Genomic DNA, 24,644 nt, shown 5'->3' with positions numbered 1-24,644 from the left:
GCCTGCTCGTTTTGTCTTTGTCTGAGCACGGCATGAAATTTCATCCTTTGCCATTAAACGTCGAGTGTATTTTTCTTAGACCTATTTATATAAGCTCTCTGCTATCCAGACCTGCCTGATTCTTACCATTCTGGGTTTAAAACACATCATTCCAATGAAGCAGATCATATTAAACTCTTTAATACCCTTTCCGTTGTCAAATCTCTAGGTCTGCCATCATTTTTAATTTTGCTGGGTTTAGCTATAGCCTTTGACCTGCTTGCCTGTAGGATTCTAGTTCATGGGTTAGCCTCCACATAAGCTCAACTCACCATGGTTCATCCCACTGTAAATGAGTGTTTCAGGGTAGGAATTTATTCTGATCCCACTATCAGTGAGAAGAGGAAGTATTTTGAGAGACATCACTGAAAATATTTCACCATTTCCCTTGTGTACAAAAGAACACAACGAAAGGCTTTAAATCTTTATGCTAATGAAGCTCTATATCGGTTTCTTTCCGTCCTCCTCTGAGTTTTGTTAAAGAAACAGTACACCTTTGATTTTACTGTATTAAAACACCAGTCTCCATTATAGTGCCTGGTTATAGTGCCCCAATCACAGTAATATGAAATCACCATTTTTTACAGTTGCCACCCCATTGCTCAGTTTGGCCCATATCTGTGTGAAATGCTGTCTAACCCTTCTCATCCTTCAAGTCAAGTTCCCCAAAAGGATCACAAGCTTCAGCAAACCTTTCATGAATCTGGGACACGTCTGGGGATTTAACGAGCATTGAAACTAGCTGAAATCGTACCGAGAATGGCATTTACGTTGAGAAAGGTTTGCTTGGCTCTGAATTATATAATACGCCACTTTCTCGGCCGATCACAGAGTACGTCGCAGAGGTGGGTAAGCAATATTTCCTCTGGTTTATGAAGGAATGAACACTGAGGGTCAGACAGGGTAAGTGATCAAGTTCACACAATGACTCCATGGTGGGACTGCCTCTCTGAGCCCTACCACAGGATCATCCTGTGGGTCTAAATGTCACTTGCTGGATACGAGACAAAAGAGCTCAGAATGTTCTAGATCAGACTTCATTGCACCATGACCCCCTTCTGACAACAGAAGTTACTACATGACCCTGGGACAGGGGGCTGAAGCCTGAACTAAGGTTTTTCTCAGGACAGTCCCTTATTTCCGCTGTTTCACAGGTGTCCTGACTTTTTTTTCCCCCCCTCAAGAAAATGGGCAAATTGTCCCCTATTTTGCAGGCCTCCTGGTCCCTGGCCCCAGCGTCTCAGGGTGGCAGCCCCTGCTACCACTGAACTCCTCCGTGAGGCAGCTGCACTGTTCCCTGGCACGACCAGCGAGCTTCACCACAGGATGGCTGCCTCGTTCCTCGGTGCCCCACACTGAGGGGAGGCAGCTCCTGCCGCCTCCGCCGGGCCTCTGCTTTGCTCCCCAGCATCCTGTGCTTCGGGGAGGTGGCTCCTGCTGCCAGGGATCCAAGCGGTGGGGCAGCTGCCACATTCCCTGGCCCCCTGTCAGGAGGTTGCAGAGCCCCCATCCTCCACTCCCCATCATTGGTGCCTCACCATGGGGCAGCAGCCTCCACCACTGAGGAGCCCTGACATGGGACAAAAACTACTTATCCCCAGAGGCCGGTGTCACATATTTGCCACAGATGAATGTGGTCATGCTAGCCTGAACCCACTTGAACTCTGCCCTGGATGGGGAGCACCAAAGTCTAATGGCTTCAGCCCCAGCTGGAGAGCCTGTAAACCTCAGCCCCACCACCAAAGGCAGGTGGCCTTGGGCTTTGGCTTCAGCCCCAGAGGTGGAGATTAGGCTTTGGCCCCAGGCAGTGGGGCTCAGGCTTCAGCCCGAAGCTCCAGCAAGTCTAACACCAGCCCTAATGATCCCATGAAAACGTGGTTGCAACAATCCACTCTGGGGTCCTAACCCACAATTTGAGAACTGATGTGTTAGATTAAATATTCCACCCAAAGAGCAGCAAGAAAAAGGATTTTGACAATCAAGGGTGAAAATCCCTCAAGCCAATTAAAAGGTATTAAAAACCATAAGAACCAGAATTCTAACCTACCAAGAAAAAAATGCTCATTTTGATTATTATTATTATTGCTTAAAAATTATATAGGGTTGTTGCCAAAAGTTGTAGCTACATTGGGCCTCAATGTATCAGGTGCTGTTCAAACATCTAATAAAGGATTATCCTTTCCTCAAAGACATTTCAATCTATGACGCTTTGTCAGTGTCTTCATACTTCTTTGTCTGCAAAACGCATGTCACAGTGGAGCCCTGGTCCATGACAAGGGCCCCTAAGCACTATGGAAGTACTAATAATAAATAATCAACTTTACTCCAGCGCCTGTGGCTATCTTCATTGCCAAAAATCTGTGTTTGTTCTGTGGAATAACTCATGCACGTTCCAAATCCTGCTGCAAAAGCTGAGAGAAGAAAAGTTTGCCATTTTAACCATGATGGAACTAGACAAGGTCAACACTATGCCCTTCATCTGTATTTGTTTGTGCTTAGACTACCTCACGGTAAAACTATAGTGCCTTGTTTCCACTGGGATTTTACATTGAAATAGCTAACACACTTCAGTCATTCTGTGGTAGAAAAACACCCCATGTTTGTCACCCAAGACAAAAGCGGTGTTTTAAGCCTTTCATTATGGGTGCAACTGTTAGTCTCATCAAATTTAGGAGACTTCCCACTTCCTGATATACAAAGTGTCTTGAGACCTTGTTTAAGATGCTTTTCCAACTTCATTGTTTATGGGAAGCCTTTGAAAATCATTTTTTAAGAGGAGGGGGTGGGTTCCACTAAATTAATTTAGATTTGGTGAGATGCAAGTGTTGAAAATCACCATTTCTTCTCTTGCGTGCGTTGCGCAGGAAAACATTAGTAGCCCAAAAAACTAATACCTACATATGAATATTAGTTCTCTCCTCTTGTGCATAAGCAGTATGGTACAGACTTTAATACAAGAAAACATACTTCTTTTTTCCACCACTTTGGTCTCAGTCAATGCACAGAATGGAAGCACAAAAAGACAGAATTAATATTGAAGAAGCAGCTGTAGGTAACTCAGGTATTTTATAACTTGCAAGTGCTTGGATTTGCAACGTCAGTTTAATATAATTTTATGTATACTATTTTTATATGCACTGTTGTGCTTTAGTGGTTTAGATTGTTGCTAAAAATACTTAATTTAAAAAGCACTATATTGCCAATATGAGCTCAGTTTATTCTGCTTGGAATCTGTTATCAGTCCTAATAAGTGCCATATATTTCAAGCGGAATTTTAGTATGACAATGTTTTTCTTAGACTTTCATTATTGGGCTCTTCAAAGCCCTGACAGGAAACAGAGAATATTAAGGGATTATTAAATACTTTTCACACTAAGTATATTCTACACCAAATTTATTCTTCCTTACCTTAGCCCTTGGATAAATTTTTCCACTATGTTATGCTGATGTCACTCACTTTATTGGAAATCTAACTACTGAACCAAGAGAAGGATTAAGGCAATATTTTATTTCATCTCTTTGCCACTTTATATTAAAAATCCAGAAAGAATGAAAATTAATCCAGCAGTGCAGCACAATAAATATTTGTTAAGAAGGTATCAGTTAAACAATGAAAGAACATGAAATTCTGATTTTCGTGACTGCTGTACTATTTACCTCTGAAACCAAAAAAAAAAGTTATAGCTTTAGTTCCTGTTAAACAAAAGTAGATATAACAAATATCAAAAGCTTTGCCTTCTTTTGCTTAAAAATTATAGCCTTCGTAAGGTAAAGGAATAACATTGTCCCTAGTTGTTATATGACCAACATCTATCAACATTATATACAATGCAATGCCCACCACACACAAAGACAGAGCTAACCGTGTAGCTTCACAAGGGGGCAGAATCAGCTAAGAAAACAGGCAGCACAGTTCTAAGAAGGACTTGGTAACACAATTTTCTGTGGTGTGAATTTTCAATTACTTCAAATCCTAGACCACCAAATAATTACACTTAGGTATTTCTGCACTTCTGCAGAATATCTTTTACTGTGAGCCAGGGCTGACCAGCATGCAGCTAGCAATTCATTGGCAAACGTATTGTCTTATGACGACAGAAGGCACCTAATCAGTTGACAGAAGTTTTGTTGACAGATCATGCATCCAGGCTATGCCTACACTAGCCCCTTCCTTTCGGAAGGAGCATGGTAATTAGCGAGGTCGGAAGATGCTAATGAGGCATGACCATGAATATGCAGCACCTCATTGGCATAATGGCTGCCATGGCGGTTTGAAAGCACATCTTTCGAATCATGCGCTGCCTGTGTAGATGGGGGCCTTTCAAAAGGACCCCCCCAGTCTTTGAAAGCCCCTTATTTCTAAAGCCAAATAGGAATAAGGGGTTTTTGAAGACTGCGGGGGGTCCTTTTGAAAGGTCCTTGTCAACATGGGCAGCGTGAGATTCGACAGCACTTTTGAATCACCACAGCCGCCATTATGCTAATGCGGAACTGCAGATTCATGGTAGCGCCTCATTAGCATCTTCCAGCCTCACTTATTACCATGCCCATTCCTTTCAGAAGGGGCAAATGTACACACAACTCCAGACTGCAGATCTATCGGCAGAGATCTACTGTTTGGGAGCATTCTGTTGACATCCCTGTACACCTCATTCCACGAGAAAGAAGGGATATCTCGGAAAAGGGTTTTTTCCTGACATTTGGCCCCATGTGGACGGGCTAAATGTTAGAAAAGCTTCTCCTGACAGAAGTGTTGGCAAAGGATACGCAAAAGCAGTGCACAATTTGCATATCTTTTGCGAACAGTTTCCAGCAATCGAGACACAGCCTATGGCCTAGACAGGGCATGGGGCCAAACGGCGGGGAAAAAAAACCCCTGTGTCGAGATGTCCCTTCTTCCTTGTGGAATGAGATGTACAGTGATATTGACAGAATGTTCCCAACTGATCAATCTCTGCTGAGAGATCTGCAGTCTGGATGCGCACTCTGTTGACAAAATTTCTATTGACGGAAGTTTTGTCAGCAGAGATCTGCAGTCTACACTTAGCCATACTGGTCATAGCTAGACACAGAGCTCTGTCAGTATGCTAATAAAAGACCAAATAAAGAACTAGAAAATTTAACATGCTACTAAGATATATTGTCCTGGTAAATTAAAATTTGTCTGCACTGTGGTAAATAGTTTAAGCATGGCCCTCACCTACTGTTTAGTAAATGTACCTAACTCCAGCTTCACAGTATTCATTCTATTCCTTAATTTTAAAATACATACACATGTTATCAACGGCTGTAGCTCAGTCTCATGACTCGAATTTTGACTCAAACTGCTTGACATTTCAGGGAAGCTCAGATTTCCATCTGTAGATCCATTTCTACTGTTTCTGCATAGGATCCCAAACAGGAAGGCTGTGGTCACACTTGGCCAAACCTTCGAAATGGCTATGCTCATGGCCAAATTGAAGAATGCTAATGAGACGCTGAATTGAATATTCAGCACCTCATTAACATTTGCACATGTCCGGCCACAGTGCTTCAAAAGTGCTGCTTTCGAATGCATGCAGCTCGGTGTGGCTACACGTGGGTCCTTTTTGAAAGGACCCCACACATTTCAAAATCCCCTTATTCCTCACAGCTGAGGGGAATAAGGGGATTTTGAAATGTGCAGGTGCCTTTCAAAAAGGACCCCCGTGTAGCTGTGCCGAGCTGTGTGCATACGAAAGCAGTGCTTTCAAAGTGCTGTGGCCGGAAGTGTACAAATGCTAATGAGGCGCTGAATATTCAATTCAACGTCTCATTAGTATTCTTTGATTTGGCCATTAGCATGGTCATTTCAAAGGTTTGGCTGAGTGTGACCACAACTGAAGAGACCTCGCGGAGCAGCTGTGTTAGTCTGTAGCTTTGCAAAAAACAAGCAGTCCTGTAGCACCTTAAAGACTAATACATTTATTTATTAAGTCATGAGCTTTTGTGGGTAAGACCCACTTCTATAAACTCTGGATTCTTATTTTCTACTTGAATCTGAAGAAGTGGGTCTTACCCATGAAAGCTTATGACCTAATAAATAAAATTGTTAGGTGCTACAGGACTGCTTGTTTTTAGGAAGAGACCTACTCAGTCAGTTCTGGTTTGAAGGTAACTAAAACCTTGGGGGAACAGCTGATTAAGGGCTTGAGCCAAAACGCAAAAGGAATCTTCCCATTGATCTGTTGGACAGTGGATCAGGGCCCTAAAGAGGTTTTTGTCATTTGAGACTGAACTCTCACCAGCACTGTTCAAAAGACTTCAGGGCTGTTGAATATGAACCCAAGCCTGGCTTTAAAACTAATGTGGATCTGAAAACCATCAGCATTGCTCACTTCTCCAAACCCTTCTCTCTTAAAACGCTCATGAGAGTGATACTTCTGGTTCTCTCAGTATCCCCTGCTCTAAGAACGGGAAACCTCTCTCCAATTGGTACACTCTCAAAATGCAGGAAACTCTTAAGTACCACCTCTATATATGAAGCTAGCCCATTTGACCTTAATGTGTTTTACAAACAGAAAGCATTGTGAAATTGCAACTACCCCGGTATGGAAGGTAGCCAGCCAGCCAGTGCCCAAAATACTGCTCAGTGATGAGGACAGAGGACATTTTGCCTTCGTGCAAAAACGAACAAAGAGAAATGCAATCACTATTTTAACATCCCTGCAAAGTAGACCAGACTTGGTTTGAAAAGTTTCAATTATCCAAATAATGACATGCAGTACATTTGCATGGAACTTAATTTTTCACCTTGAAAAGTTAGAGATTTGGCTATTTGCTTCCAGGGACTGTAGGACTTTGAATTCCAAGGCGTACAATATTATATGCCTGACAGCACTAGCCAAGCCTCTTCCCTCACACGTCTGTGATGCAGTGATTAAATGAATAGAGCTTATACTGCTGGTTTCCTCAGATGGAAACTGTTGAATTGGGACACCAGCAATGCCTCCCTTTCACCAGGCAATGCCAATGCAGCAAGTTCTACTATATAATATTCTCCTCTGGGCTTTCTCCAGGCAAACAACTCTGTAGGCACTACAAGGGATGTACTTTCTTTCTTTCTCCTGAGCAACCCTGACAAACATGCAGCGTGGTCTAGCAGATAAGACATTGGGCTGGGAATCAGGAGAGCTGGATTCTATTCCTGCATCTGCTGTGTGACTTTTCGCAAGCCACTTCCACACACTGTATTTCCCAGTTGTCTTGTCTATTTACATTGTTAATTCATAGTTAGTTAGTTAGAACATGGGTAGTTCTTTGGGGCAGGGACTGTCTTACGATATACATGTATTGTACCTAGCACAATCTCCAGACATGACTACAGTAACATGCAGAGGCCTAATGTATATCTGTAATGTACTTTGATACACAAAACTACACACCCCCTCACTTTTCCTGAAACACAACTTCCCCTCCTGGCATAAGAACATTACTCAGCCTTCTATAGGAATAATTTTTAAAATGCTGTTAAAAACACTAGCTCTTCCATTTGAGGGAGGGGTGGAATGAAAGAGAAATTTGAGAAACAAATGAAAGAGAAACAAATGCAGAGAAATCTCAATGCCCTAGACCTGCAAACAGAAGTTGTATGAAACCAAACAAACTTATGAGATGGAACAAAGTGAGCTAGTGTTACTATAAACTTGTAGGTAATAAATCATTAGATGAGCACCACAGATAGAATATCAATGCAGTACAGAGGTTCCTTAAGGGCAATATTCCTTTAGAAGATTTCCATAGGCAATGTTCCAGAAGCTAGCATGACATTTGGAGGAGTTAATTAAGTTGAGCAAAGGACAACTGTGTTCAAGAGCCCAAAGGTACATCCTGAACAAATTGTTCAGTGGTAATCTACAAAGCAGCTGTTTACTGAGCTCAAGAATGAGTGATCAGGGAAGTCCCACAGACTTTTGGGAGGCTTATTTGGCTGTTTTTTTTCCTCAAGGGATTTTAATGACTCATTGGTGATAAACTGGGAAGAACTGCCAGAGTCTTGTACATTGTTCAATGAAATTAAAGAGTGGGATGTTTCAGAAGCAGCAGGCATAGTGACTGGACATGAGATAGTTATGGTAATACCAGGGTATAAAATAGACAGGAATGACGGGCTAGGTTGTGCTGATGGAGGAGTGGCACTATATGAGCAACAAAGTACAGAGTCAAATGGAAAAAAACTATTTAATTATTCAAACTGTACCATAGAATCTCTATAGACCAGGACTTTAACAGGGTTCAAAGAAGAACTAGATACCTTCATGAAGGTAAGGTCCCTCAATGGCTATTAGCCAGGATGGGTAGGAGTAATGTCCCTAGCCTTTGTTTGTCAGAGGCTGCAAATGGATGACAGGCGAGGGGTCACTCCAATACTACCTGTTCTAGGGTAGATGGACTTTTGGTCTGACCCTACATGGCTGTTTTGATGTTCTTAATTCCATGTTTCAATCCTAGCAATTTAGCAGTAGGAGTTTACTACCAACCACTTGACCAGGATGATGGTGGTGATTGTGAAAGACTAAGAGAGATTAAAGAGGTAATAAAACAAAAAAGTCAACAACAGTAGGGAATTTCAAGCATCTCTGTACTGACTGGGCACATGTCACCTCAGGATAAGATGCAGAGACAGAGTCTCTACAGATCATTAATGACTGCTTCTTGGAGCAGCTAGTCCTGGAAACCCCAATGGAAGTGGCAATTTTTGATTTAGTTCTAAGGGATGCATAAGATCTGGTCCAAGAAGCGAAATAATTGAACAATTCAGTAAGAGCAATAATAATAATAATGTGGGGGAGTGGAGAGGAGGGAGGAATATCAAAGAAACTCTCACAGTAGCATTGAACTTCAAAGAGGGAAATTACAATAAAAAGGAAGAGGCTACTTAAATGGAAAATAAAAGGAATGGTCACAAAAATGAAATGCCTGCAAGTTGTGGGGACACTTTTAAAAAACTACCATAATTGAGCGTCAAACTCAATGTATATGCCCCCCAAAATAAACCAACAAACAAGTAAATGAATAAATACATAAAATACCATTCATAAGAGGACGAAAAATTCCACCATGTCTAAACAATGGAATAAAAGAGGTGGTTAGAGACAAGGACAGCTTTTAATAATTTGAAATCAAATGCTACAGAGGAGAATAGAAAGGAGCATAAATTCTGCTAAATCAAGTGTAATCTGGCAGGCCAAAAAGAGAATTCACAGCTGTACACTGACACCAAAATGCAAGTCTACAGAGCCTGCATCCTCAGCACCCTCCTTTATGGCAGTGAGACCTGGACCCTGTATGCCCGCCAGGAAAAGAGGCTGAACATCTTCCACTTGCGCTGCCTCAGGCGCATCCTTGGAATATCATGGAAGGACAAGAGTGACCAACACTACCGTCCTCGAGCAAGCTGGAGTCCCAACCGTGCACACCCTCCTCAGGCAGTGTCAGCTCTGCTGGCTTGGCCACGTCCACAGGATGAATGATGGAAGGATTCCAAAAGACTTCGTGTATGATGAGCTAGCCTCTGGCAAAAGACCTCCCGGACACCCCCCGTTGCGCTACAAAGATGTCTGCAAGAGAGACCTCAGAGAGGTAGACATCGAGCTGGACAACTGGGAAGAACTAGCAGATGACCACAGCAGATGGAGGCAGGGGTTACACAAGGGCCTTCAGAAGGGCAAGATGAGGATCAGACAACTAGCAGAGGAGAAGCGAGCGCACAGAAAGCACAATAAGGACTTGCCAGAACACACACCACATCTGCAAGAGATGCAGCAAGGACTGTCACTCTCGTGTGGGTCTTCATAGTCACAGTAGACGCTGTAAATGAAGTCTCAATTGAAACTATAAAGGGTGCGATTCATAGTCTATGCAGACTGAAGGATGCCTACTTTCACAGAAGCTGAATGAATTCTTTGAACCATTCTTCATTGCAGAGGTTGTGGGGAGATGCTTATACTGTATGTGCAGCATTCTTTTTAGCTGACAAATTTAAGAAACTGCCTTCAGACTGAGTGGTCCATAGAGGAGGTTTAATTTTTCAATTTGTTGCAAAAAAGCAGTAGGTCACTAGAACCAGATGGCATTCACCCAAGTGTTCTGAAGGAACTCAGGCATGAAACTGCAGTGCTACTAACTGGGATATTTAACCTAGTGCTTAACTCAGCCTCTATATCAGATGATTGGTTCATGGTAAGACCCATGAACACTCATTACTTAAGGAATAAACTTGTTAGTCTTTAAAGTGCTACAGGACTGCTTGCTTTATTTTGTGAAGATACAGATTAACATGGCTACCCCCCGTGACGAAGATGACTGAGGCATGGTCCGACTGTCACGTGAGAAGTGCTTAAAAAAGGTAAACCCTGTTTATCTTGGGACAGAGAAAAATGAGGGGAGAGATGCTGGCGGCCTCCAAAACCATGAATAAAGTGGAGTAAGTGAGTAAGGATGTGATAGGTACAGCTCCTTCACATAACACACACTCCAGGAGGGAGTCTCCCAATTAAATTAATAGGCATCTGGTTTAAAACATAAGGGAGTACGTCACAGTCATCCTGGGGAACTGGTTGCTAGGGAATACGAGAAGGTCCAAAAGTAAAACAGGGTTCCCAAAAAAAGAGTTAGACAAGTTCACGGAGGATAGATCTATCAATGACTATTAGCCAATGCAACCTGCGCTCTGGGTTTTCTTAAACAGCTGATGGCTAGAAGCTGTGACTGGATGACAGGAGATGGATCACTCAGTTAAGTGCCCTATTCTGTTCTCTCCCTGTGATGTATCCAGCACTGGCCACTGCCAGAAAACAAGTTACTGGGCTACACGGCCCATTAGCCTAACTCAGTACGGCCGTTCTCACATAGTGCTCTACTTCCACGTACCTTTTAAATCATGTCGCACAAAACCCTAGAATTTTTGAGCTTGTGAGGGAAAAACTGTATAATCCGTCTCATTAAATTAATTTAATTCAAATTGGTTTTATTTGCCTTAGTTTTTGTTCTTCAAATTTCTGTTTTATCTTCAGAAGTAAATGACTGGGAAAAAAAAACGTCATTTGGTTAACAGTTAACTACCATAACAAAACAGCAGAAATGTAGCACTTTGAAGACTAACAAAATGATATTATCAGTATGTTGCTGTCTGATTCTGTTTACTACACTTTAGTCAAGTTTTAGTTAGTTTTGAAGTGGTTTGAATTTGAGGTGTTTTTGTGATTGTGTGTTTTACTATGCATTTCTATAAGCACAAAACATACACACAGATGTTATTTTTTGTTCATTTGGAAAATTTCAATAAAATCAAATATTTAATGTTTCGATGTGTCCTTTTCAATCTTCCCCATGTGCACCAGATAGATGGGTAAAATAATTATAAGGTAGTTGACTGTGTACTATAATATAAATAGGAGTGCAAAGGGTTAAATTTCTTTCAATCAAAAATGCAGGGGCGTGGGAAGGGGCGGGGGGGCCTTGAGGGTTTATCAACCCTCATGTCAAAAAGTTTGGGAACCTCTGAAAATTTAGACAGTAAGCCCCTGAGGGAAAAGTCTGTCTCTTGGTATGCTATCAGATTGTCCCTATAGCACAATGGGATCCTTATGCTGGCTCAGGCCTGTGGATCTACCTTAGTACAAAGTAGGGCAAGTACGAGTAATGTTTTTGCTGTTCTCTGGTTTTCTCTTCCCTTTCCCCATTTTCTCCTATCAAGCTCAGCATAGTGCTCTCCAAGCCCCATCAGCTTGCTTGTTGCCATTCACAGCCTAACACTTCACTAGGCTGCATTACAGTGCGCTCAACCTGCTTGTTACTATAGCGACTGCAGGCAGAACTGCAGCAAACTCTATTGTGCGGCCCCCACCTCGGGGGAGAGGCGAGCATCCATGGTCCTTCATGCCCTCACTGGCTGGAGATGGGGTGCTCTGATGGAGTTCTGCAGGCCTCATGAGCTGGAGTCCTGCGCTCTGTGCCATTTTTCACCTCTACAGCAAGAGGTGCAATAGAATTAGGTGACAGCAGGCAGGCAGAAGTGCCAGATCCCCTTTTGTCTGCGCTGGACCCTAAGGCTAGGATAAATGGTGCATGTTGGTGTGCTCACAGCATCCTAGTCACTGTGATCTGGATGATGGAGTCATTCTTGGCACTGAGTGTGTTAGGGAAGGAGTCAAGACACGCTAATTTGCATGCTGAGCTGTCGCTTTATGGTGGCCACCCTACAGAGATTGAGAGGCTAGAACTCAAGAGCCCTTGCTGAGAACAAGGAGAACTGAGAGGTGGGGTGGGAGCTTGGGGGCAGAGACGGCATTGCTTACATGTTGTACAGGCAGCTGGATGGGGTCTTCCGTGTGTTGTTTCCCACAGGTCCTGCACAAGCAGATGCCAACTTTGCTTCAGAACTGTGGGGAATCTGGCACAGGTTACATGAATGAATGGAAAACTTCAGTCTCCAAGGATGTCGTTCTGGTCCTGTAAGACACAGCAAATTCTCTTAAATAGGGCTTTGTTAGCTCTTGTGGAAAGTGGTGATCTTCTGTTCCTGTGAAGACAGCCATGACCGGTGAGCTTCAGGACCTGTGAAAATATGGCCCTCCTTTGGGCAATTATCTGAGACAAAGTTCTGGAAGCCTTTACTCAGCTTTTCTTTGGCTTCAATAGATGTTCTGGCTGAGTATGAATCAAATAAGACCCAATAGATGACTGGGCCCAAAATCACAGCACAAAGTGTCAGTGACTGAAAAATCTTCCTCTTTAGACCGTGGAGCTTACTCCTTACTTACTTACTTAGAGCTTACTCCTTCTTGTTTATTGTCTCCAATTAGTTGCAAATTTTCCTACTCTTCTGCCCCGTCAGAACTTCTTGCAAGTTCTGAGATATTTGAAAATGTCCCTGTTTCATCAGCTGTACTTTGCATGCTGTGATTCAGTGCGTTTTTATGCAAAAATTGGTCAAGCCCTCCACACAACCCAAAGCTCGCCTCCTGCCTTCAGCGAACAGTGTTCTCAGAGATCAAGGGCAGAAGTCAGATCTGTAAATAAATACAGGGGCGCGGGAACTGCTTACCAAGCTATTTCTTATCAATGTTTCATTATATTAGTTAACAAAATCACTTTGTACAGCCTTTTGCCATCACAGATAGCAAAAATAAATAAAATCAGACAAACCAGGGACAGCATTGCAACAGTTCTCACAGAGTGAGGTAGGAAGTGGGTTTTTTTTCAGATTTCTACATAAGTATATTATTTTTAAATTAAAACTTGATCTGTGCCCTCCTCAGTGAGTTCACTTTGAAACTGGCTGCTAATAGGCAGCAGAGTTAGAATAGAGAACACATGTTTTGGAGGGTATGCAGAAATTAAATTCAGGCCCTCTCATGAAGGAACGCCTGTATGGAAAGGGTTAAACCCAGACAGAGTGGGTTTTCTGTGGGCATGCAGAACAACTTCACTGAAGGCAAGATTGTTACAGGAACAATGCATTGCTCCCCTTGATTTTTTAACTCAGACAAGTCTCAATGCAAGTCGAGGAAGGGTGGGATTGGAAGCCAGATTGAACAGGACTGAATACATTGGTTGTGTTTATTTCTGTGCAAAGGAAAAGTGCTGAATTTCCTCCAGCCTTACCCAAAACTTCCCTCATTGTCCCAGTCACTTATTAAAAGAGCACACTGTCTTTCCTTAGAAAAGGAGTATCCAACATCCTTGATCTGATCGGCTGATACAAGTGCCTGGACCAAATATCTTTGCAGTCGCTGGATCTAATATTTGCTCTTTAGCTAGCAGCAGGGTTAATGCCCTCTGTTAGGATGAACATTGATGAAATGTATTTGACAACACTGACACACTGAGAACAGCTCATCAGACAGCTACGTTAGCACTGCAGGGCAGTAAGGACACCTTGCAAAGAGTGATTTCATTTCAATACTGCCAAAGAGAGGAGAAATGAGGATGCAGTGGGAATAACGACTGAGATGCTGATAAAATCAGCGTTCAGCCACAATTTGCTCTTCTTCACCAAAGCGGGCAATGATGATTAAGAACAAATGGAAAAACACCAGCAACACAACCCAAACTTTTTGAACAGAAGTCAGATAAGAGGGGAAAGCTAATATGTAACCCAGATTAGGCAATTGTGGGAATCATATAGGAAACAAAACATCATGTTGAAACGAGACACAAGGCGTGGGAAGCAAGACGCGGAGCCTCGTCACTGACTTGTGAGCAAGTTTGAGAGGTGTGTGCTTTCTGTGCACCCTTAATGTGGCTATAGCCCACTGGGATTTACTTGGAAACAAACCTATGTTTTTGCATGTACCACCAGTGTCTTTAGGAATTGGTTTGCTTTTACCTACATGAGTTCCTAACTGCCGCACAGGTCGCAATCAGATATAGCCCCGACGCAGAATCCAACCCTGTCTACCGTATTGTTTTGTATATTGCTGGAGGCTCTAAAATGAGAGCTAGGAAAGAGATTCTTTTCTTCTGAAAGCCAAAGTTTTACCTTTTGGTTTGTGTTGATTTCCAAAACCCTGGCAACCCTCGTTTAGTGCAAAGGGCCCCTAGTGTATATTATTATTTGAAAATGAATTATTAGAATTATTATTAGAATGCTTCTACAGTTGAGCTTTAAAATGGCTTAAAAGGTAAACATTAATGGAATTACACCAGGAATCAATTTGGTCCTAAATTATAGCAGCGCATCTGTAGCCGAGAAAAGGAGCGAGAGGGTACAAGAGCAGGAGCTGGCTTGTTATCAGGTACAACTATGGGCTCATGTGCATAACAGAATGTCACAGTCCAGACCAGTGAATGTGTAACAGACGATGACACTGTGCTTGGTTAAAGGTTGCGTATTGATCTGTAAACCTGCCAGTAGGTCTAGAATTAAGCTATGCTCATGTTTCCTCTGGTCCCACCTGGTCTGAGCTAGCCTCCACTCACCTCTCTGCTGGGTGACGCAATGTAGCTCTGTGAAACAGCACTGGAGACAGTAGGAAAGGTCCTTCCCTTTGGAAAAGCATAAATGTGCCAGAAGTCATAGTACAGAACTTCAAATCCTGCAGGGGCTGAGGGGAGCTGGATTTGCTGACTGCACCATAAGAGGGCAAGGTGAGACGCAGGGTGAAGGCAACTAAACCTGTTGATTGAATAGATGGTTTTGCTTTGAATATTATTTTTTAAACAATGGTTTAGTACTTAGGAAAGGGTTTGGATTGACATCCCCAGAGAGGGAAATCTTATCTCTCAGATACAGGCGTGGACAGCTTCACTGCTCAATCTGGAGGAAGTAATGCTATGACTTTGGCTGTCCTGGAAAACTGCCCTGTTGGTACCAGTGGTGACCAGCAATTTATCTATGACAAACTGGGAGAACGTCTGTGTTACCTTCCATGTGTACTAAGAGTGACTGTCTCTGTTCAGTTTGGCACAATTACCTGCCTGAATGCATAGACTTCAGTCAAAGGAGGCCATAAAGGGGGCCAGAGGGGATGGTTAAGGAACCCGGAAAAGGTGAAACCATCCCACAGACAAGAGACAAGATCTTCACAGCAACTGAACATTCCTGGATGCCCCAGATCAGCTGCCTTGGGTTTGGGTTGTGGGCCAGTAAAATTGCGTTACGGGGCTGTAAAGAAAACAGAGGGTGCTTAGCAGTCACCCCCAGCCCCATGGGTCAGTTCCTCCCACCGGCAGGCAGGCCCCACCAATCTGCTCCTCCCCTTCCTGACCAGCACCTCCTGCTCACCCCAATCAGTTGTTCAGTGTTGTGTACTGGGGAAGGGGCAGAGATGGGGTTTTGGCAGCAGGGGTGGAGTGCAGGCAGGGCCTGCGATGGGGGGGAGTCAACCCCCTGCCCCCCAGCAACTAAGGTGGTCAACTCCTATACCCAGCTTCTGCTCCCCTTGAGTTGAATGGGTAAAGACCCATTGGTTTCAGTAAGAGCAGAATTAGGCCAATGCTGACCCCTTTTGAAAACTCCCACTTGTATGAATTCCTGAACAGTGAGGAAAATCAGTGTTAATATCTCACCCTAACCAGGAGCAGAACAAAGTGGACAGGAAGTTAATCAGCTAACACCCCCCTCTTTTCTTTTCTTTTTTAAAGCAGAATTTGCTGAAATTGTTCTTCAACATGAGTCCAGGAGGGAGCCTTTTGTGCTTCTTCCTGTGCCTGAGCCCCGTGGTGTGTGACCGGGTATACGTCCACCCCTTCCATTTGTTTTCCTATAACAAAAGCAGCTGCGAGAAGCTGGACACCTTGGTGCAGGAAGAGAAAATGATTGTCCCCATTTCTATTGAATCCCAAACCATCCCTGCCTATGAAGAGACCCTGAAAGACAAAACCAAGCTGGACATACAAAGGTCAGATTCCAAGGGAGACCAGAGGATGAGCTACTTGAAAGACCTCGTGTATGTTCTTGGGGTTCGCTTCTACGGCGTGCTAAAGGAAACAGTGAAGGATGACAACATTCTCCTGTCGCCTACCAATCTCTATAGGACTTTGCTATCATTCTATTTAGGGGCCTCCGGACAGACAGCGACCGATTTACAGGACTTCTTGGGATTCATTCCCCCCTTCGGTGACCTGGACTGCACCTCCAAAGTGGATGGACACAAAGTCCTTTTGACCCTGAAGAGCATCGATGACCTGCTCCTCTCAAGCGGAGCTGGTGACCTCCTCTTTACCAAGCTCTCCTGTCTCTTCTCTGCTCCTGGTGTCTGTTTATCTGAGTCGTTCATGCACAGCCTGGCCCCCGCCTCCGATTTTTTCTACGCCCGAGCGGTTGACTTTACGAACCCAAGTCAGGCAGCAGAACTCATAGAAAGCTTTTTGAAGGGCAACAATACCAGCAGAAGCAAGAATGTACTGATGAACATAGACCTTTCTACCACCCTTCTGCTCCTGACTTACCTTCAGTTAAAAGGTAAGAACAATGAGCATTGATCTTAGTGGTAATCCCAGGGGGAGAGCTAATGACCTCCAGGGTCATCTTTTTCTGCAAGCCAGCACATTTTATATCTCACTGCTCTATCACCTTGGGCTTTAACTTTGATTCCTAGTGTAGGCCAGGCCTGAGGTACTTAGCTCAGGGTTGATGCTTTAGAAAAAACAGGTATTGTAAGCTTCTAAGCTTACAGTGAGCTGGACGCAGCCTCAGGTGGTCGAGTGGTCAAAGCTATTTCTTTGGAACGCCTTCCACTGTGCTCAAAACTCACAGTTTGATTGATCTGGGAACATGTGTTTGGCCCGTTGCTCTGCTTCACTGGTTCAGCTCTATTTCCTCTGCTCTCTTAGGAGGATGCACATGTATGCCACAGGGGGCTAGAGAAAAGCAGATCAGACTCAGATGAATTAGAAAATAACCATAGCTGCAGCCCATGTTCAGCTGACTGTGCTCGGCTCTTCTGTTTAGTGAACAGCAGCCATGTTAACTTAAGCCAAGAAGCTTCATGTTTTCTCCCAATAAACTCTGGAGAGGAAAACATCAAATTCTTGACCATATTATATGTGATCATAAGTTACTACTCATGGTCATGGGACTGTGTAGAGGGCAGCGATCCAATCAGAAACCAAGGTTTCACTATTCTAAACCTCCAGGTTGTAACTTACTGATACAAAGTTATTTTAAATAAAGATTGAGGCCCTGTCCATGTTACAGATTACACTGAGGCGTAGTCACCAGGGTCACAAAGAGACTGTCAAGTATAGCACAGCTCACAACAAACGGGCATGAGGACTATTTTGCAAAGTCTTTGCAGGTTACACTTAATGAAACACAAAGTGGTTGGGGCCGGGGGGAGGAGAGAAAATGTTTTTCACAGTTGCAGAAATATATAATTACAGAGCAACTGGAGAGGCTGGATCCTACAGTAGCACAGCTTGACATGAGGATTGATCAAAAAATTTCCATCCAAACAGTTTTCCAGTGGAACATTTTTCACAGAAAGTCTTCATTTTCTGCTAAAAATTGACTGAAGAAACAAAAACAACTGAACATATTTTTTGACAGACTTGAAAGCTATTTTCTGACCAGCGGTAGTAGATAGGTGCAAAAAATGTGTTGCTAAGCATGGAAAATATTTCTTGAAGCATATTTGGTTCTTTCTACGGGAAGAGGGTGAGTGGTGCTATGTCTACAAACCTAATATTGGTTTTGCAGCCATCGACATTGGTCCCTGTCTTTATGGCAGAAGGTCAACAAGAGCGCGCTTCCCCCTGACGTTCCTTAGTCCTTGCAGCTTGCGGGAAGTTCTGGGGTCAACATTGTGTGAAACGATGCCCAGGACAATCAAACCTAAGTGATTGATCTTCCATAGCTAGCAGAGACCTAGCCTGAATGAGAAGCCTCTCCCACTTGTTGGCCTAGAGTTTCAACATGTTTCTCCTAGCCTCTATGCCTTTTTCCCTCCTGTCCATTGGCCTTCTTGATATAGGCCTCTTTCTTTAGATAATGCGATGAAAAGGTCATCCTATGCCACAAACCTCTGTGACTACACACAAGATGATTCACAGTAATAAAGAATTTCTTTCAGAAATGCAGCTGAAGTGATCTTTTCCTACTATGCAGGCCCTCCCTTCTTTCTTTCATTCCTCTATTACAAGAAAAATACACTTTCATATGGTTAAACATATTTACATCTAGGAACAAAAAGAACACAGGCCCCACTGACAGGATGGGGGATTCTATCTAACAGCAGCCTAGTTTGCCATATTTAGTATTCATAAAATATTTGACATTAAAAACACTGACACATCTAGATTTGGAAAGATTAGATTATCGCTAAACGTCCAGCTCACCATGCCCTCACAAACTGATGAAAAATTGTTTGATTATAAAAAATTTACAGGTAGGGTAGGCCAAGTGAAACAACAACATTCTGCTTGAGAACTTATTAGTATTTGAGGCAAGGATATTTGCTTTGTATATTTTCACACATGATGTTGAAAATCTGTGTTTTGGTGGTTATAAAGCTGGAATTTCTTGAATCTCAACATCTATTATCATTAAATTATTGTCTAACTTCCGCATAACTTTCTGCAACTACCAAAACTTAATAAAATTAAAAAAATGCTTAAAAACCAAAATTTTGTGCAATTGTGAAATTTTACATAAAACAGAAAAGACTGCTTAAAATAAACAGATATTACTCACCTACAATTATAAAAGATTTGAAATCAAATGTTGCCATGACTAAATAGCTTTATTTATTGATGGAGACTAGTTCTCAGGTTAGGACAAATCCTGCCTTCCCACAATATGATATCAATTTTAAGTGTCTTTTTAATAGTCATCAGATACCAAAACATTGTAATACAACAACAGCATATTGCTGAATGATCGCAGTAGTACCTGTAACAGTCCAATGGGTCTTTTAGGTATGGTGCATAGGTGCCTTTGTTTTTGTCTAAACCCAGCCTGGGGTATATCCAGTTGCCCAGCACGTACACTCACATACTTTAACAATGTATGGCACGTAAGCCTCTGACACAATGCCACAGTTGCATTCCCAAAGGAAAACTGACTCTTGGAATGATTAAGTAGTGCTAACACAAATAAATTGGATCTCCCCCACTTTCTCTTTCCCAATCCGGTTTTCAGCCAACCTGAAGACAGCCGTCCAACTGGAAGAGCTTCAGGAGTTCTGGATTGATTCAAGCACAAAGGTCTTGGTGCCTATGATGGCAGTAACGGGAACATTCCTGTACAAGAGGGACAACCGCAAGAATTTTTCAGTAATCAAAGTGCCTGTCAGTGAGAATGCTCTGCTCGTGCTGGTGCAGCCCCTCAACGGCAATGACCTGAACCAGATAGAATCAGAACTTTCCTTGCATCCGTCTTCCGCTTGGCTGCAAAATCTGTCACCAAGGTATTCTTAAATGCACAGACAATCTCACATAAGAAAATGGGGATTATGAAAACAGAACAAGCCAATGGCCCGCGGTTAGCTAGTTTCTTCTCTCCAGCAGTGGCTGGATCCTTCTGAGGAAAGCATAACAGACCTTGCGAAACACATAACAGTGCATCTGGTTGTGCAGTGTTGTTACACCAGAGGACCCCAGAGAAGCAGCTGATGGCCATTGAGGGCCCCAGGACAAGCTGGGGGGGGTGTCTGGGTTTGCACCCCCAGAAAAGGCAGGGCCTCAGGTGCAAGGGGCAGGGTGGAGCTGGGGTCAGCCAGCCCTCAGCACCACCCAGACCATGGCACACCGCTCCCTGGAGCCACATGGAGCATCCACTGCAGCACTCTTGTGATGGTTCAAAGGGGCCCGGGCTCTGGCCACCATGACTGCTGCAGCAGCAGTGACCGGCAGCCTGGGCCCCTTTGAATCACCAGAGCCCTGGGCAACTGACCCCTTTGCCTCCCTTGTCGGTGGGCCTGCCCCAGCCCATGAGCATTTCTCTAGAAGTCCTTATATTTACCCTAGCTTGTATAATCGCACATTTTCTCAAGTCACATTTCATCCTTGTTTTGTCTTTTTTTTTTATTTTTTTTTTAAACCTGTTGGTAATGAAGATTCTGGGGTTAAATCCTGATTCTATTAACATCAATGGGAGTTTGACATCAATGGACCCAAGATTTTAGCCCTGGCATTTTGTCTCTTCCCAGAAACAGCAAACAACAAAAGTCTTTCTAGAACTGCTAAAGCAGGCCCTATCAATTTGACCTCATGCTTAAACCCTTACCTAAATACTTTCCTGTGTTGAGGCCATGTTGCATTATCACTTCACCCTTAATAAGTTCCCCCTCAAAAACAACATGCAGAGCACCTATTGGTTTGCAAAACTGACTACTCTTGTCTCCCTAAATGCACAGTACCCCTGCTTAGCTTTCCCTGGTTTTAACATCCATGGCCACTTGATGGATTCTCCACCCCAATAGATACGGGTGGAACGATAACCATTTGTACCTCTCTTTTTTGAATTATGTTTTCTACAGACGTATTAAATTATCTTTGCCAGAGTTAACAATAGATAGAACATATGATCTTCAGGAACTGCTTACGGACATGAACTTGCCTGCGCTACTGGGGAAGAAAGCAAATCTCACTAAAATAAGCAATGTCAATCTCACCGTTGGAAAGGTACAGTACACGCCGTGCATGCTAAGACACCCATTCACCCGTGTATCTGGTCCAAGCAAAAACCGTACCACGGCAAGGACAGTGGTGTGGGGGGCCAGGGGTGGGTAGGCAGAGAGAAGGGCCCTGAACAACCCCCAGGCTGAAATTTGTTTGCACAAGTGGTACAGATATCATCGCTATGACATGCACCACAACCCAAAAGTCAGGTCTGAGGTCCTCTTGCACAAAGCACTGTACAGAAATACAAGAAAATGCAGTTGCTGCCCAGTATAAATAATTGACTCACACTTCAAGTTTGTCAATGGGCAGGAGTAGTTTGAGAACGTATTCCGCTGGGAACAGCTCAGAAAACTCAAACTGTAACCACCATAGCTGAGAGTGGGCTCTAGGTATTAGACTGTTCAGCGCCCTCCCTGCATATGCTGATGCCCACAAGTAGAAACTGCATGCCTCCCCTATCCCCCAGCCTAGGGCACCGGATCTGGTACCTTACTTGAAACCTGCCTCTCGAGTGTATGTGGACTGTCCCAAACTAGCTCGCTCGCTCTCTCTCGCCATACACAATTGATGCTATTCAAGCCAAAAAGGATGATGAGAGAATCAATGTCCCAGATTGCAGAAGGACCATATCTGCTCCAGTCTGCTGATCCAAAGACCTGTACCCAGTAGAATGCAAGTCTCTTTAGACCCTGGCAGTTCTATGGAGTCCTGCTTGGAACAGTTTGGCACAAGAATGCAAGGAGCAGGAGCCACAGTTGCATTGTAATGAGCACAGAAAGGCAGGGGTGGGAGGGGTGGGTAAAGAAATAAGTCTCTATGTTCAAAAAACCACAGCTGTGAGGTGGTCAGGAAGCGAGACATGTTGCCTACTTGGAGGCAGAGACCTACCATCCACACCTGAGGGGGAAGACTAAGGAGGTCATCTTCATAAGGAGAAGAATGTTCTTGGAGAGAGGATTTTATGCCTGATATTTTTGACCTAGCAGGACTGAGAGGATGAAATCTCACCCTAGCAAAGTCATTAGGAGTCCTATATTTAACCCAGAGGATCAGACTGAGCATTTGACTTTTTTGTCTAGCTGCTTTTTAGTGCACATTGTTGGAACAAACATCTCAAGTGTCCATAAATTGTATCAGCTGTGGTTTCTGCTGATCTCCATGTCACTGGTTACTACTAGTAAACAGAAGCGTACTCAGGATTTTCATTTATCGCCTCACTTCCTGGGTCTGGTGGCTTCAGACTCACATACCTCTTTCCTTTTCAGATTATAAATAAGGCCCTTTTCAAACTGAAGCACATGGGTGCAGAAGGTCTCTTAGAAGAAAAGGGGGGCGAACGGCCACTGGAAATACAACTGAACAAACCATTCCTATTGGCAGTTTACGAGAAGAAATCAAAAGCAATGATTTTATTTGGCAGAGTGACAAACCCACTGACCGGTGTTTAAAGGCAAGGGCTGAGGAACGGGAGGAATGCCATGGAAAGGCAAGGAAATGGACAGGCAACGTATCCCATGTTTCTAGTCCCCTTCAAAATGTAACAAAATAAGAGTGGTAATTGTGCAGTCTTCCCTCTCCATTAGTCGTCTCACTGCCAAGGAGGAAAATCCTTTGGTGGGAACACGATGATGGCAGTGTGACCTCGATGTCATGGTCAATTACATTACAAGCTGCAGCATGACACATGACTTCTTAGCATAACTGGTGTGTTACTGAAGCGAGAAAGAGGAGGAGCATCTTCAGCTCTTTTGTATATTGGAAAAGTTGGCGGGTTGTTTGGGAACAGCACAGACCCTATTGCAGAAGTAGTATTAAGACAATACCCCGTGAACCTGCTTTTGGATGTTTCCAAATAGAAACATTAAATGTAGAGGGATGCTAAAATAAGGTTGGTTTGCTGATGAACTGAAAGGGCAATGTTACAACAAACACCTCTTCAGACAGCTTTATTTTTCCACTAGAAAAGTTCAGATGATTATTTTTTTAAACCGCAAACCCACACAAAGAGCCATCTCTTACAGATGTTTAGGACTACCTTAATGAAAGGTTATTTAGGCCCAGCTCTGGAATTTTTATTGATTCTTCCTAGCCCGAGCACATAGCCCCATTGCTAGTTATGTGGATTTATGGCATGACTAAGAATCGCTGTATGAAGTCACAGTGACAGAATCATGTTCGCACAACTAAGTCCCAGTCAGTCAAGTCAATAGGTTCACTGTTGGGCCTAATGAGAGGTTAATCAGATTTTAAACTTGTGGAAGATGAAATCCCGGATCCTCTAAAGCAAAAGGGAGTTTTGCAATTGATCTCAAGGAAGTCTTGATCAGTCTGTTTGCATGCTACATATAGTGCTAAAATGCTCCATTTACAGTGCAACTTTTTACACACTCTCATAGAGAAGAGCAATGAATACAGCAAACCTTGGAAGGCCGACTTAAAATGCAGTGTCAACATTTATTTGTTTATGCTGTGTGCATTCCAAAAGACACGATAACTTGAAATGCTGTCCGTGAATTGTATATAGAAGCAACTTTTAATGATTGAGAATAGGGGGAAAAAATCACAAATAAAACCTTTACAAATGTCTTCACAAGTCCTGCAGTTGAGTCAATGTCTGGTTTCTAATTGAATCCCTCATTTGTTCCCACTTTTGAAATCAGCTGCAAGTTGTAGACTCCTTTTACAACAGTCACGAAACTGCAATTTAGCGCACTGTGCACACGGGCGTATCGGCCAGTGTAACAGGTAATTGCCTAACTTTCAGAATTCTGGTATTGATCGAAAAACCTGCCTCTTCTGTTCCTCAAAGCACAAGAGGCTTCATTTTTCTGCTGTTATTTATTGTATTCCTGGTGTATTTCTGATTGTATTATTCAGGGCTAGATTAAGAAAAGGGCTTTCGGTGCAGCTCAGGACCCTCCCGCTAAGGCTGAGTGTGGCAAAAAGATCTCTGGGATGCCAGAAGTCCAGATCTTTTTGAAAGGCCCCCTTAGCCCAGGGCCGTGAGCATTATCTGGCTTTGCCTGAACTGGCCGGGAAGAGAGAGGCAGGTCTGCGTGCTATCACGCTATCACCCTCCCCTGCTGGGCTGTAGCCATATTGCCCCGAGTGCTGGGAGAAGCTATGTCCCCACACTGCCATTGCTTGCAGACTAAACCCTTGCAGCTCCCAATCAATGGGAGCTGAGGGGGTGGGGCTAACAGGCAAGCACAGGGCAACATGAACCACGCTGAACCACATGCTTCACTTCACCCCACCAAAGGAGAGTTGCCTGAGGTAAATACTCTACACCCCTACCCTGACCTCTCTCTGGCATCCTAAGCCTCTCCCTCCCTTCCAGACCCCACACCCCAACCTGAGCCTGCTCCAATACCCTAACTTCTGCCGAGACCCTGCACCCCGACTGCAGCTGCCTATCCTGAGCCCCCACCTGCACTCCAAACCCCTTGGTCCCAGCCTAGTGCTCTCTCCTACAACCAAAGTTGTTCAGGACAGTCAAAAGCAAAAGGGATTGTGAA

The 24,644-nt window shown here is 43.6% G+C and overlaps 1 protein-coding gene across 1 annotated transcript; it reads left to right on the top strand.

The window, feature by feature from the left end:
• The first annotated feature begins 16,173 nt into the window (after window positions 1-16,173).
• Window positions 16,174-22,946, top strand: AGT (angiotensinogen). The gene is made up of 4 exons (XM_074988661.1): window positions 16,174-16,966; window positions 19,643-19,910; window positions 20,982-21,126; window positions 22,392-22,946. Exons 1-4 carry the CDS (start codon window positions 16,174-16,176, stop codon window positions 22,572-22,574), a joined length of 1,389 nt encoding a protein of 462 aa, XP_074844762.1. The 3' UTR covers window positions 22,575-22,946.
• Window positions 22,947-24,644: the final 1,698 nt, after the last annotated feature.

This window comes from Carettochelys insculpta, chromosome 3, assembly GCF_033958435.1.
Source record: "Carettochelys insculpta isolate YL-2023 chromosome 3, ASM3395843v1, whole genome shotgun sequence".
NCBI classification, from domain to species: domain Eukaryota; kingdom Metazoa; phylum Chordata; order Testudines; family Carettochelyidae; genus Carettochelys; species Carettochelys insculpta.
Note: the sequence above shows the minus strand (reverse complement) of the source record. Positions and strands in the feature narration are given on the sequence as shown.

Excerpts from the sequence above, each read along its gene's own strand:
- AGT (XM_074988661.1), top strand. The coding sequence starts at position 16,174 with ATGAGTCCAGGAGGGAGCCTTTTGTGCTTCTTCCTGTGCCTGAGCCCC. Across the intron at positions 16,967-19,642 it reads GACTTACCTTCAGTTAAAAG|CCAACCTGAAGACAGCCGTC; the intron begins GTAAGAACAATG and ends TCCGGTTTTCAG. Across the intron at positions 21,127-22,391 it reads TCAATCTCACCGTTGGAAAG|ATTATAAATAAGGCCCTTTT; the intron begins GTACAGTACACG and ends TTTCCTTTTCAG.